The sequence below is a fragment of the Chaetodon trifascialis genome, chromosome 3, assembly GCF_039877785.1.
Source record: "Chaetodon trifascialis isolate fChaTrf1 chromosome 3, fChaTrf1.hap1, whole genome shotgun sequence".
In the NCBI taxonomy this organism is placed as follows: Eukaryota; Metazoa; Chordata; class Actinopteri; order Chaetodontiformes; family Chaetodontidae; genus Chaetodon; species Chaetodon trifascialis.
Window position 1 is genome coordinate 23,134,282 of NC_092058.1, and position 16,500 is coordinate 23,150,781.

At 41.2% G+C, this 16,500-nt stretch overlaps 1 protein-coding gene across 1 annotated transcript; it reads left to right on the plus strand.

The window, feature by feature from the left end:
- Positions 1-10,980: 10,980 nt before the first annotated feature.
- Positions 10,981-13,044, plus strand: prok2 (prokineticin 2). Its single transcript, XM_070959701.1, is given in 4 exon segments — positions 10,981-11,008; positions 11,011-11,216; positions 12,511-12,636; positions 12,919-13,044. Coding segments are annotated over 4 exon segments (486 nt in total).
- Positions 13,045-16,500: the final 3,456 nt, after the last annotated feature.

Sequence of the window (16,500 nt, forward strand, 5' to 3'; positions counted from 1 at the left end):
CACTCATCAGATGTCATTATCCAGATAATGTGTACAGATACAGGTCCCATGTTCAGATCAGGTGTAAATGGAGCCTGAATGTGGCATTCATGAAAACCAGAGCCCACCTGAGAGCTAATCTGAGATTGCAGACAGTAGAAAAACAAGGACACAATGTCCACAAGATCATCTACAGCTTCCCTAAGAGATGTCGCCGACATTTGGATTTCATGCTCATCACTTGTGTGGAACCAGAAAATCAAAATGTGGGCAATCACATTTGAGTGTACAAGGCAGAGAAAGCTGTCAATCTAGGAAACGGCCTCAAATGTAATAAATCTTGATCAATCAAAATCAGTAATACTAACTCAAACAAAAAACAACAACAAAAAAAAAAGCCACAGATTAGTTAATTATTGTCAAAAATGTATTTTAGCAGCTTATGTGAAACTTGTACAGTGCTAGAATTCAAAAGTTGATCCCTCAGGTATCAAGCCTCTATTTAGTTTCTTTTTTATCTTTTTAAAGATTCATCATCAGAGGATAAAACCAGGAAGGAAAAGGGGGTGAGAGTTGTACCCAATGTTCGTGCTAAGATAACAGGCATTTGAGGCCACGATTGTCTCCATGGAAGGAACTGGCTGACCTGTGTCTGCACTCCTGCTCCGGTTTTTGCTGCTGGGTCACACAGTGTCTGGTCTGCATCCTTAAATACTCTCCCGACATCTCTCTGCAGCTCCGGAAAACTTAGCCCCCTCTGACAATGGACATGCTGTTCTTGTGTTAGTGCGTGCCTCAGAGACTCTATTAGGGGTTAGTGAGTTAGTGAGGTTTCTTAAAACTGAAAACGTGTGTCTTCACTGGAGTCAAAGCTGACTAGCCTGATGTTAGGTCGTTTCTGTCAAAAGTCCGACTGGAGAAAAGCCTTGAAGCTTCTTGGAAAAAGATGTGGGACATGGAAAACCATTTCTATGAGGCTTATACAGTATAATGAAGAAAAACATGTTTGGAGTTTCAAGGTTGCAGTGGCCCTGCGTTGTTGTAACGTTCCTTATGTGTCTTCCCAAGCAGAGTTACAGCATGTGGAAACCATACAATGCCATATCTACTGTATATGCTCACTAGTAACAGAATGCGGTCATGGAACCCCTGGGCACAATTAGTCTTCATTAGAAATGTATGGGTCAGCTTTGACATCATCCACATCTTCCATATAAAGCTCAGCCACCCATATGTGCTCAACATAATTAAGTTCAGAAACCTGCATGTGCATAATGAAAACTGATTAATAATGCACCAGAAACGGTAAGGGTATGATATTAACTTCATTAATACAGTGTTGCAGCTGTGCATAGACAGTAGTATATAATGACCACCTCATAAATATGAGTTGCTCAGATCATGCCAGTGTTAAGTGATATAATAACTGTTAGTAGTATGTGATTGATAAGCAAAGCCAATTCATTAAGAGAACATGGTATCTATACATATTTCTTTTATATTTGCTCATTAAATAAATATTTATTGTCCTTCCTCCAACCTATGACTTGTTTTTGGTAGAGGTTGAGATCAGCGGAGGCCCTCCACGCCTTCATGTAAAGATTAGCTTTTTCCTTTATCTTCATGTATCTGTTCCTTAACTGACTTCACAAGCATTACGTGTACTCCTTCAGCATCTCTTCAGAAATACATAAGGGTGCTGAATAAACATTACTTAATCATAATTAACCCTTTATTAATGTTCTTTGTAGCCCCTGTTGGAAAGTTGAAAACATGCATTCCTTAAGTAACACTTCATAAATGCATAAGAATGGTGAATAAACATTACCTAAAGGTCCCATGTGCAGCATTTAGGGGCATCTATTGGTAGAAATGGAATACTGTATAACATTTAGAACTGTGTTTTCGTTAGTATATAATTAGCTGAAAATGAGAATCGTTGTGTTTTGTTATGTTACAAAGAGCTCTTTATATCTACAGAAGAAACCCAGATGCATGGTTAATGATGACTAAGTAATGCTAATTCAACATCCTTATGTCCATCCATCCATTTTCTATGCCGCTTATCCCTTTCGGGGTCGCAGGGCATCCTTATGTCTTTTTGAAGAATTACTTTAGGAATACATAGTTTCAGCTCCACAATAAGGTTCACAAGGAGAATTCAACAGAGGACAAATATGGTTAAGTAATGCTTGTACAGCATGACATGTCATGACAGTTATGTCGACATGAAAATAAAGGAAGAAGCAAACCTCGACATGAAGATCATGGAGCGTGTCCACGGATCTAAACCTTTACCAAAAATGAGTCGTAAATAGGATGATTGACAAGAAAGTGGACAAACATTTATGAACACTAACAGTTTTTTTTCCTTGATGAAATGGCTCAGCGGTGAACTTCATGATATACAAGTTATATGAGGGTAAATACAGTATAATTATTCAGAAATCAAATACAATTATGTGTGTAACTCGCATTTTATTTTCATGTTTGAAAAAGGGATTGAAGCTGCTAATGACTGTATCCCACACCTCCTCCTTCGGAAGCCCTGTTCGCAGTGTCTGCTAGAGAGACAGCTTGCTTGCTAGCAGATTAGTTTGCTAGTATTAGAGCTGGCTTGTCTAACCTCAATGGTCACTTGATCCTCACAATGCACACTGTGCAGTCCATCAAGAGTCTCAAGAGGTTATCTTTTTAACATAACACATGCTCTCTGGCCTTCCACGTCTTCTCATTCCTGTTCTGAGGAAGGCCAGAGCATGAATCAGCAATATGACGCTCTGTAGACAATGATTGCTTTTCTGGTGTGCCACCTTTTTCTGCTTTTAACCTGATTTATATTTTTCTTTATTCAATCCTTTACCAATTTGAATCTTTAAAATTATTTTATGCTTGTGTGGCACCCCTTTACTGAACTGTGTGTAATGCAGCATTTGTCATTTACACAAACAGCCCAGGGACATTAAAATGTGTGGTTACATAGTCACCCCCTTTATCAATCCTCCCACATGTAGCAGCTCTGTAGGATCCTTTACAAATCAGGTCATGACCCAGCCATGTTTTCACCAACTGTAATGATAGTAGGGTTTATGAATCCTGGAACGTAGTCAGGACCGATCTGCCATGACAGTTCACTTGCTCAGGCCCTCAAATGACCTCACCCATGTGATGACGTGTCAGGCCCTGGAGCTGTCCAAGCTTCCCATGCCATTCTGCATCAGCATCATGCTGCAGCGCAAAGAAACACAACATGTATCCACCGGTCTCGGTAGCATCCTGTGTGTGTGCCATGTCCATGCTGGGTTTACTGATACAAAGGACTTGACCCCACTCACTTGCTCTGTGTGAGCGGGTGAGTGGTAGGATACAGCTGGTTCTCCATCCTCTTGAACATGCACAGGAAGTCATAGATTGATGCCAAAGTGAAACAACAAAAACAAGAATGTGAAAGTTGGAAGTTTTTTGAAGTTGTGTCTGTTAAAACTACAGCTTTTTTGAGCTTGGCCCTTTGGTCCCATCGCACAACATATAATGAGAGGATTGGCACCAAAATCACCTCTGTGTCTCCACTGGCTGGCAAGACTTTAAAACCCAGCATGTCAAGTAGCGGTTGTGAGATAATGAGTATCTGCTGCATGTATCTGTACCTTTAACAGGCTGTCTTCTTTAACTTAATGAGACATCTAAAGCTGCCAGCCAGGCTTGTTTACTTGTTTATATCACTAATGATGTCTTCATCGTTAGTGAGCAACATTATGTACAATCTCCTGGCTATAGAATAAAATCCAACACAAGCACAAAGTGTTTACATACAACAGATTTCTTACAAATTTACTTAGATGACCAAACTCCCTAAAGTTGGTCATAGTTCCTTAACAGTAAATAGCTACATCAAACTAGCACAAAGGTGGGTTTCATTTTGCATTTTCTGTCTTTTGCTAAAGGGCCAAATCAACTGACTCGCCCTGACATCTACAAACCTCACTGGAATGTGGCAGCGCCATCCACTCCACATTCCCTCTGCAAAAAAGAAAAACCTTAATCAGACGGACAGAGGATAATTGCAGACCCTACTCACATTGAATGTTGAACAGCAGATGCTTTATGCACAAGGAATAACTGCAAGTCCTTCTCTGTACTCTCTACAGCATCGCTCCTCTCTATTATATGTAGACACTAAAACATGTCAATAAACAAGGTAGATGAATGAGAATAGATTTAAATTTAACATGTCTGCCAATTCAAATGTGTACATTGTCTCTATTGATTTATGGCCATATCATACACAAGCCTTATACACAAGGAAATCAAAGGACCAGTGTATAGGATTTAGTGCTATCTCATGGTGAGGTTCAACCAACTGAATGCACCTCAAGTCACCCTTCCCTACCAAGCATGTAGAGGATCCTACAGTGGCCTATAAATATGTGAAATATGAGATAGGTCCTGTCTAAAGCCAGTGTTTTGTTTCGGTTCTGGTTTACTTTAGGAACATGGTGGTGAATCATAGCGGACTCCATGGAAGAGGAACTGCTCTCTCAGTAGATAAGGTAATTAGAATGTAATATTTCTTATTTCCAACTGATTATACACTAATGAAAACATAATTATGAATATTATGTTCAATTTCAGCCAATAGATCCTCTTAAATCCTAAATACTGGACCTTGAAGATTCAATATCCTTAAAATATCATACATATGGCACTATATTACATCATATTTATATACAGATTACATCCACAGCACACATAACACGTCACTGTACAACATGTATGATACATCACACATACACACACATTTACCATGGTGACGGAAGTGCAGATGCAGTGACCAGTGGCACCCTCAAAATTTGTTATATTTTTGTTTTAAATAATTTTTTCTCTTTTATTACTGAAACAGACTTTACATGTGACACTCATCAACATCGGGATTGGATTAGGTCTAGCAGACCTTGAGACGATCACTGCCCACCACATCTTCCAACCACCCAGCCAGACCAGCTGTACCAAATGCCACCGCAAGTGGAGCGATGACCCCGAGCAGAGAGGGAGGAGAGCTGCGATAAGCTTGGACCTAAGGCTGTTCCACCACCAGCCCACTCCTGACAATTGTCCAGTCACAGGAAAATAAAACAAGTGAAATAAGACTCAACAATGAGAAATGAAACATCTTCACAGAGACCTTGCTCCACCACAACATCCCGTATCAAGCTACTGGGATTTTCATTTCCCAGATGTTGATTTTTTAATGTCGACCATGCTCAGAGAATTCTCCAGTGTTGTCGTTGCTGCTGTTTATCTTCCCACAAATGCAAATTCAAAAAATGCACCAAAGGAACTATATGAGGTCATCAGCAGTCACATGACAAAACATCTGGATGGTATATTTATTGCAGCTGGTGATTTTCATCAAACAGAACCATTTTATCTAAATTCCACCGGCATGTTCATCATCCCCACCGAGAGAAACAATTACCTGAAGCATGTTGACACCGACATTCAGCCACAAAGCTCTCCGACCCCATTCTGGTCCCTGCGTCTCCTGCCTGCTTACTTCAAGCTGATCAAAGGGTCAAACCATCAGAAAAAAACTCTTTAAGTGGCTGCAACAAGTGAACCACATCGATCTTGAAGAACATCATTCTCCATTTAGAAAGCCTGGATGAATGTAGAGGTGAGGGCTCTATGCAGAGCCAAAGAAAGCTGACTTTCAGTCAAATGACAAGGAAGCATACAACAACACCAGAGTGGGGACATCAGGAGAAACTGGAGAGAGACCTCAAAACCAACAACGCCAAAGATACGTGCAGGCAATCCAGACCATCACAGACTACAAAAGCAGGAGCTCCTCCATCATGTGTGAGGTCACATTGCCAGATGAGCTTAACACTGTTTATGCTCACTTTGATCTCCTCAACAAAGAGTCAGCCGTCAAGTCTACTCTGCCTCCAGAGGACCTGCCACCATCAGTATCCACAGTGGATGTGAGAAGAATATGAAGATGAAGAATAAAGATGCTGGGAGTGATGACCTACCTGACTGTGTACCAAGAACTTCAGCTAATCATAACATCACTGTCAGCTAGTTGGTGGTACTTCTGACATTTTAATCATATCACTGTCTGGAGAGCATTCCCACGTGCTCGTATGTAGTCTAAACGACTACACCCAGTGGCACTCACCCCCATTCTGATGAAGTGCTTTGAGAAACTGGTCCTCCAGCACTCATCAAAAACAAGATTTCAGCCAGTCTGAACCTTCAGTTTGCATCCAGAACTAACAGATCCACAGAGGATGCTGTCTCCACTGCCCTCCACTCAGTCTTCACACACCTGGAACAGTAACACAATAACCTCACAATATACAGAAGTCTTTGCAATGATAGCAAAGAATCATTTTCTTGTCAAGGTATGATGGAATTTGTAGATGATGCAAAAGTGTGGGCTGACATAAAGAATGAAAATTACTTTTAGACTGTCACAGAGGAATGAGGCAGCAGTAGATGATGGCCATGAGAGGAAGCCTTTGTGCAAGGAAGGCACGAAAGCAAAGCAAGGACAACCCCAAGAATGGATCAGCTATGACCTTGTAGGGTGATGGCAGATGGCATGACTTTTTTTTCAAAAATGATGGAAGCAAATGACAACAAGTGTTGTATTTATATGCTTTTCTTATTCTTCTTATTATCATGTAATACTTGGACTGTATTTACTTATTTATTCCTTTTTATGGATGGCATGAATACACCTCAAGACTGAAATTGTGCAGAAATGCTTTCTCTATAATGTGGTGACGCTCCTCTACGTGTGACAATGACCCTTATGCAAAATAACTGAAAATAACCGGAGCGGACTGGAGACAAACACTTGAACAGCGAATGCGAAAAATTTCTTACAACATGAGTGAGTAGATCAAAATTATTTTCCCAGATCCATTATCTGTAGCTGTTTTTGTGTCCTTTGGTTTTAGCACATCCAGTCCTCAGCTGTTATTTCAACAGCCAAGGACAAAATTCATGCTCTGCCAGGATGCGACTGTATGAAAGACTAATAACAGTGAAGCAAAGCGAGGTTAGCGGCCTCTGAGCTGCTTGTTGTTAATTTTCTACATAGTCAAACGACATGATGGTGGTACTTCTCAAAGAAAGGAAATTTCTAATGATTGTGGCTTACATTTGAAGCCTTTGGGGTGTGTCTTTCTTTCCTTTTTTTTTGCATCACATCCTTCATAACAGTAAGGTTTTATGTACTAAAAAAAAAGAGGCTTGGACAACATGCTCGCCCATACTCCCTAATCTCTTCTCTGGGATTGTTCCAGCAGATGGGGGCCCAGCACTCCCAGACCCAGCCAACGTGAAACCTTGTACAAGAGGGTCATGTAATACAGAGAGGGAAAAAAACACCAGCAGATTATGCTGTGTGTGGGGGATGCTGGCATGTCCTGTGGCACAAAGTAAGGAAGGGGGCCCACTGGGAGCATGACGTGGCAACAGCAGCGGCATTATGTCATCCATTGGTCTGTTGCTCTGTTGACATGCCCTGGCAGAAAGAATCTGATGGCCGCCACAGTACCATAATCTAGAGGCATGTGTCCTTCTCACATGTTTATGGATGTGGAGCAAACGAGACTGCAGAGAAGAATAGGATCAGTGGATGAGTGAATGACAGCCGCTCTGGCTCTGCTGTGGTGTGTGAAATCCAACATGTCTCTGTATTTCTAGTGGGACATGGCTCATCCTCCTGCACTCTGCTGGGTCAGCCGCCCAGGGAAATGGCTTTTGTCATGTTATGCCTCTCTTCCTTTGTCAGATCATAACCATTAGTGTAAAAACACACGCTGCCAAAACAGGGTTCCTGGGAGCCAGTGATGTCTGTTGACGCACTGGTGAGCCCAGGATGTCAAGCCTGTCTGTCAGGTTGCCTGACATCAACCACCTCCATCAACCCCACCCTCCCTAAAGATTACAAAACACCGCTAAGGGTTGTCAACCACTCCTCCTCTCTCAGTACTTATGCTGCAACTTGGCAATATCAATCTAGGAATGACTGAAGATCTGCAAAAGACAAGGCAGAATTACATACACTAAATTCTTTCAGGAGACTACATACAAGTGGCATCGTCCGATGATTCACAAACTTGATTTTACTGCTTCATGGGACGGATCTATTTTGTTCAAACAGTCTCTCTATTTTAAAGCCCTTAGCTCCTATTGTGTGTTTGCTCTGCTCTTTGATTTAAAGCTGCGGTACACACTTTGAACACACAATGCAAAACCCTCTGCTCTATCTCTGCTGCCTCGTATCATTCCGCTAAGCCCCTCCCAACAAACCAACAAGTTCAAACAGCAGCAAAAAGAGACGGTTGGCCTGGGAAACCTCATGCCTCGAACAGCCCGTTCTCCTTGCCGCTAGCCTCACCAAGACCCCGGTCCTCGTCGCTGCAGCCTGTCCTCTCAAAGACTCCTGTCCACGGGCACCAGTGAAGATCACCCCAGGGCTCATAGGCCGCTGCAGCAGCATGGAACAGCAGGATGAGAGAATAGTTCAGACATCAGTGTTGACTGCCTCAGCAACACTCTGCTTCGGTGGTGAGGGACAAGAAACGGCAGACCTGATTTGTCTGGAAAGGGGGCGCCATATTATTGGACTATTACACTAACGTCTAATAACAAGTAAAAGGACAATGGACATACAGACCACACACACACACACACACACACACACACACACACACACACACACACACACACATACCACTGTTGTACCCCTCAAAAGCTATTCCCCACTGTTGGTCATCATGCCTCTTTGTCATTAATCAATATGAGCACCACAGCATCGCACCTAATGAGCCCGACGCTCAGCGTGGAGCCGGGACGTGTTCACACAGAGGTTTTGTTCTAGGCGCTGTTGTAGGCAAGTATTGGACTTGTATCACAAGTTGCAGGATTTTCCTGATGGAACATGCATGCACATCTGCATTTGTAGAACAGCTAATAGGAATGTCCTCTCTCTGAAACGACCTGTGATTGGCCAAAGTCTCCTATCACGGGCTACCTTTTCTATACCTTACAAGGCAGGCATTGGCATTGGTCCTATGGGGAGCGACTGGCAGCTACAGGCATGGTTTAGATGTGACGAAAGCAAGAGAAGCACCAGTCATTTGAAAACAGCACTACTGATGCCTGAGGAGGTTAGCTGCTACTGTATAGCATCAGTTATATCAGAACTGAAAGAAGAGCAAAGAACTACACTGAAGGCCTTTCTCAAGGAAAAGATGTTTGGAATATTCTTTGCCGAGAGTCTTAATGTATCATGTAGTTCATTGATCTGATTAATTAAAGTTAGCCCGTGATAGACAGTAATAAGTCGACGGTTTATCCAATCACCTACCAAGTATTTTCTGGAAGTACCTGCCCTTTTCCAAACCTTTTCCAGGGACGACTTCCCATATGGTTCTGTGTAACGAACATCTGGCGCTCAGGTTAAGACTTTCTAAAGCCTAAAAACAAAGCGGGGGTGCAGAAGTCTAGCTTTCTCTCAGACCACTTGAATTGCAATATGCTGGAAGGTTATTTTAGATGTCTTTGCCCAATGGCGCAAAAAAACAAAACAACAACAACAACAACAAAAAAACAAAAAACTGCTTACTGCAGCTTTAACCATGTCCATGTTCTTCACCTGAACATGTAGAAGAAGTAAATGGTGACACTGACAGTCTGTCCTTACATAGCTAGAACCTTTTCATCAGCTGTTGATCACACTGGATTTTCTCATATGTTTGTTTCTTTTCAGTGTTCCTCTGTCCAGGGCCGGTCAAGGCAAGCTGTCCAGTTATTTAGTGTCCTGTCTATTCAGGGATGTAAAATGTGCCGTGATCAGCAATGCATAATAATGAGAGTTGCACCAGTTAGATTATGCATGCCAAGTCATTAAAGATTTTGGCACAGCGGCAGCAATGGTGGTGTACCAGATACAGCTCACTAAAATACTCATAATTGTTATATCACCTTAGTAATAAGTAATATAGTATGTATGTGCAGTTTTGCTTTTACTGCCAGCGCAGAGGCAGCAGAGATTTAAGGATATGCAGTTATTGTACTTGGATATTATTTATTTCGATCCTCACTGAAAACAACTCATGTCAGGTTTTCTTCTGTAGCCACTTATCATCTTTTATCATCTGACAGGAGAAAAACATACAAACATGCTTGTTTGAAATCTCTGCAATTCTACACATGATAGCTATTAAACTGCTGCTAAAGTCAGATACTGTTATGGAGGGCTGCAAAGAGTTTCAATTACAGTGACACGAAACGGTGAAAATAAGCAAATTATCACATTTGAGAAGTTTCCTAGTAAAATGAGCTTACTAAAACTGTTGATTTATAAGTTTCTGTCGGTCGATTAGTCTGCTTTAGGATCGGGACACTGGAAAGATCACCACACTCATCCTTAGACTTATACTTGGACAAGCATGCAGGCTCAGTATGAGTTGAAATGACGTGGAATAAACATTGTACTCTGCAACGGGCTGATATGGTTAATCTGTAATGAGGCTCATCTTCTCCATGCACAGTGTTGGACTACATTACTCTTGTAAATGACCATTGTTGTAACTCATATCGCTCACAAATCAGTTTGAGTCTTTGAATCAGTCGCCTGCACCACTTTCATGCTACTTATTTTCAGGAATACAGTAACCTTGATTCATCAGCTGTGAGTGGGGGAGTGGGATTGAAAAGATGTATTCAAAAGTACGGCCTTGGAGTCTGAAAAGATTGGGGGGGGGCGACGGCGCTGATATAACAGGATGCTTTAGCATATCTTAGTGTAAAATAACTTTGTTTTTGGTATGAAAGCATGAATTCATTTACATTGGAAAAGAGAACTGTCTGAATGATGAAAGGCAGGGGCATTGTCATGTTAAAGTTTACCTTGGTCTTTTTTTTTTTTTTTGTAGCCTCTGCGAGGTGATGCTGGTGTGAGTGAGTCAGAGTTTTTGAATGGCGGGCTGGGTTTATAAACCTCCGCCAGCCCTCAACACATGAATCTAGAGGCCACTTGTCTCTGCGGTCTGTCACAGATGCACATGCAGCAAGGACTGACAGCCTCAGCATCCTTACTTTTCACCCTGGAGGGCGCAGGAGCGCAAAGACAGCTCTTCATCATGAGGTCCATCTGCCTGCTGCTCTTCTCCCTGTTGTTGGTGTCCCATGGATCTTCAGCAGTCATCACAGGGGTATTTAATTTTCAAATTGCTAATTTCTTAAATGGAAATGTTGCCTAATGTGCATTGCTAGTATTCGCCTCCTCTTAATGGCTAAAATAAGCTAGCATTAGCTATACCATCAAGAATGCAGGTTTTTTTTGTTTTTGTTTTTTGGACCCTTGAATGGATGATATTTTGATATGAAATTGATCTCAAAAGAAAATTTCCTAACTATATTATAGTAAAGACAAATATATCAAATAAGTATATAAAGTGACACTGCAGCATAAAGACTTTCGTGTGTGTCATATTTGTACTGAGACCAAAGCGTCACTGTCACATTTGTGCTTTAGCTGTCATTTTTTCCCCCCTCATAGTTAAAATTTATGGCAAATGATGACACATAAAATGAACAAGATATTTGAATTTTAATGTACTTTAAAGGAAGAATGTAAAAACATGCTGGACTCAAAATTAGTCATTAGATAGATAGATAGATAGATAGATAGATAGATAGATAGATAGATAGATAGATAGATAGATAGATAGATAGATAGATAGATAGATAGATAGATAGATAGATAGATAGATAGATAGATAGAAATACTTCACTAGTGGGTTGAATCATTGAATCATTTCCCTATCCACAGTCAGGATTTACATAATTCCATGAGCATAAATCATGGCCATAACCTGCTAATAAAACACTCATCCCTGTCACAACCACGCTCCCACACTGTGCTGCTGATGTGAATTGAGAGAGGAGCATGCAGCCATAAAACAGAAAGTGATTTTCATCCACGTCTGTCACATGAAATCACTTCTGTTCCTCCTCATTGTGTTCCCTTCATCTTATCCAAAGTGAGAGCTGTCACTCAGCTTCTCATCCAGACACTCATAAAAATAAATCACCAGCAATCCTGAAGTGTTTTGTTGAGGTCTGATGTGACTAATGCTGTAATAACACTGAGCATCATATACATGCATAATAACAGCAGGCACAATATACTGTTAAAGTAGCAGCAGTCTGCAGTGTGTATTGCAATGCATTTCAACACATTGCAATTTTATAATAACAATAAACTTTAATCATATCAATAAGGAATTGATTACATGAACTAGAGTACAGCATTTGTTTACAAGAAATTGCTATTGCATTAAGATTTAAATGTTGTTACTACAGGTCCATAAAACTAATAAGTCTTTTATTGGTCTGTGTAAGTCATTAATATGCATGTGTGTGTGTGTGTGTGTGTGTGTGTGTGTGTGTGTGTGTGTGTGTGTGTGTGTGTGTGTGTGTGTGTGTGTGTGTGTGTGTGTGTAGGCCTGTGAGAAGGACTCTCAGTGTGGAGGGGGGATGTGCTGTGCGGTGAGTTTGTGGATCCGCAGCCTGCGTATGTGCACGCCTATGGGACAAGAAGGAGACGACTGTCACCCTATGAGCCACACGGTGAGGTCATCTCCAGAGGTGCTCTCACCTCTGCTGTGACATGTCACATGTCATTGATTTGTCTCCACACAGCAGCAGTGAACAAAGGTTATACTTGACCTGTGGCCTATTGCCACATTAAACTTTTGGTAGCCAATATTGTGCAATTACTTTCACAGCATTGAGCTCCTCCCTTTCAAAATTCACACAAGTGACCAGAAAAACAGCCTTCCACTGCCTGCATTATGCCTGAGGAAAATGAACTGAATCTCATACCAAAGACATCTCTCTTTCTGCCTCCAGGTTCCTTTCTTTGGGAAAAGACTGCACCACACTTGCCCCTGTCTGCCCAACCTGTCGTGCATCACCGTAGAGGAGGGGAGATCCAAATGTCTCTCACCGTACAAGTATCCAGACTACTACCTCTGAGGACACTGAACACTTGCAGTTACACTATTTGCTACCTGTACCGCAACTGTCTTTAAAAGCCTGTTTCCACTTTGTTTTTTTTATTATTATTTTGAATAAAGATATATATTTAATAATGCATCATCATTTTTGGTTCAGTTTTAATTAAACTCTATAATTAAAGGGAAAATTCCACTTCCTCATTTTTGCACCCAATAGAACATTAAGTGTGATCCCAGCTGGGGGAAGATGGCTGCTCCCTGCTGTCACTGATCAGTGTTGTGTTGCAGATGTTACAAGAATGCAGCATATACTGTAGTTTCAACCTAAACATGCACAGCTTTTCCACCGTACATACTGGAATGTTCTTTACTTCTGCACATCAAAGGTTTGTTTGAAAATAGATATTTTGCACTGTGTGAAATACAGACACCTCACAGTGAAGGATAAACCAAAGGAAGATGAAGATGAGATTTTTATGCGGCTCACCGAGAGTCATTTCTCTGACTGATTTGATTTCATTCAGTTTTGTTATTGAAAATTTATGCTATTAAAATCTTTGAATTCATCAATCAAAACGCACGTGGAAATGTGCCTTGTTCTCTTTTTGACAGTAAGATCGATCTTGATTTCCAAAGATGCTCTATGTCACACAGGGTTATACTGTGCTGGCTGGTTATTCCAATGACATGATGAGTGAGATGTGCAAGCTGGGTTACACTTTCATTATCCCACTCATAACCAAAATGCATGTGACAGTATCTTTTGCTGCTTAATTGCTTTCTTAATCACAAAGTACAAAAAGAAAAACTCTGGGAACATTTTAATTGAGGTTAAAAGACGAGAGGAGACTGGCCTTTTCTCGCACTCACCTTGGCAGAACATCTTTATGACACCAGGAAACAGTGCGACAGCTCTGAAATTAATCACTGTCAGGCTATGATTCACAGCATTTATTCAAGGCTCAAAGCTATAATTAGATTTGTCCAATGTGTAAAGAAATGACTCACATCAATCTTGTTCTTTAGAAATGGATATTGGCCTTCTGTGGCTCAAGACATGAGAGCATTCAAACAGCCTAAAATCCTCAGCGGAGTGATCTGTGATGAGGCAATGCCCCAGATAATGGAAGTTGACATGGACGTTAACGAGAGTGCATGAAAGAATAAAAAGCCTCCAGGAACAGACATCTCAGTAACAGAATTTGTTCAAATCTACAATGTAACAACATGCAAAATCTGAAATATGACGAGTAAAATGAGCCATAAATCATTATTTCACAATTATTGAGCATTTAATAGAGAAAAATCATTTAATTAAAAAATAATCTTGAATCAATAATTAAACAGTCATTAGTTGCAGCTTTAAATGGGAACTCCATCAATTTTATACATCAAAGTGTGTTTACTGCACTTTGGTGCACCAGAGAGCTGTGTGAAGTCTGATAAATTGCCTCAAGTGATGTCACTTGAGTCAGCATCAGCTGGGGCTTAAAACTACAAGTTTGAATGTGACAAAAATCGTATGGTGTGAAATTAGAAAAGTTTGTGTTTACCAGATGTCCATATCCCACTCCTCATCTCTGCTGGAGGCTAGAGGCTACACTGCTACTCGCATAGCACACCTGAATCTTCAACTTAACTGTTTTCAGTTAGACTAGCATTGTGGGTAATGTAGGTGCCGAGGAAGACGAATGTTTGGAATAAAGTCATGGAGTACTCTCAGAGTACAGCTCAGAATCCAATCTTATCATATGATATCACAAAAAAAGTTCCTTTTCCAGCTCCCCTAGTTGTATTTTAGGAAAGGAGGACAGAGGTCATCATGGTTGCTCAGTGGTCAGAAAGACCCAAAAAGTCAGTAAAAGAACCAGCATTAAAAGCCAGTGAAGAGAGTCATATTTCCCTAGCATCACAACGGAGCCTGCGTGCCCTGAAGACAACACGGCGTACCAAAAATACCTGACCTGCATTTGCATCGCACAAGAGCACGTGCAGGTGAGGGGCTTCCTGCAGCAGAGGAGCCACAGCAATTACACCGTGAGACCTCAGCATGCTGGTAGCAGAGCACGGCCAGATGTCAGGAACAAGCAGGCATGTTGTGATGCTAATGGTTATGGATGTACTGAGGTCAGATAGTGTGTTGAGGAGTTCAGTGTTGTGTAGCACATGAAAGTGATGGAGGGCCAGGAGCTCAGAAACACCTCACTAAATCACAGTGATTATAGTGTGTACAAGAGAAAACTGCCCATCCTTTCTTTAAAATCTGCGTTTGGTCTAATTGAGGCGAGTGTCAATGAATGCAATGGCAGTTAGCGCAATCAATAGCCTGCTACTGGCCTAAGGAGGGAGGGGGAGATCGGTGGTTTGAGGGATTTTGATTAAAAAGCAGGAGGCACGCAAACAGCCTATTGAAACAAATCGAATTACCTGCTTTAGTAAGCGCTCTCTTTTAAACCGTGAATATAACACTTGTAAAGTTTCCATTGTATTTCTGGTCACAGTTTGCTAGTTGGTGCTGTGCAATGTGACATGACAGTGACACGCTGCATTTCCAACAGCTATAATTAGTTTGACAGCAGAAGATTTTCCAGTCGTACGAAACACTGGTGGTGTCAGAAGCAAACAGCAAGGTGTGCAGGGAACAGGGGAAAGGGTTCACACCCTTGGAATTCAGAAATACTGAGCTAATTATTCCTCCTAAGCCCCCTAAATGCCCCACATCTCTAGCTATTTTAAAATATCTGCATTTTTCATATGATGCCATTAACTGTTCTTTTCTATCTTATTTCTCAGGATGAAAATGCTGTTATAAAGCCTTCTCTTTATAAGCTTTATAAGCCTTCTCTTATAAAGCCTTCTCCACACAGACAAGAATTTAAATATACTGAATCTAAAAATACTTGAATCAGCCTAAAATATAGGGTCCCGACTACGTGCACATGTTTAATCAACGCAAGTCCCCTCGGGTTATTAAAGGGAATCGTCAATTTTACGCATGAAGTTACCTGGTCACAAGGAGTTTTATTTGGTCTTTGAAAGGGAGGAGCTTTCTAAAGTCTGAAAAAACAAATAACAAACAAAAAAAAACTGATGATGTCACCAGGGTCATTTTAGCTTGGACTCTACAAAGTGAACACTACAAATAGGAGGCACAGGCACAGAGTGCTACAACATCTGGAGTGCCTCTTTCAGCCCTCTGAAGTCCCAGAATAAACACCAAGACCATGACGTCAGTGTCTGTGAAGGTGGAGAAATCCACAATAGGAACATGAAGACAGCCGACTGTTGTCTGTATTGATTTAGGATCCAGTTTGTTGAAATACTTGGTGCAACTCTGATGTTTTCAACTGCAAAATCTTTAAACATGTCTATCACTCTCTCCATTTAAATCCCACAGCTGTTCTCAGGGGGCTGTGTGAGAAAACACTGACCAGAGTACACAAGACAGGGAGGGGGCAAGTGAGCATGCTGACAA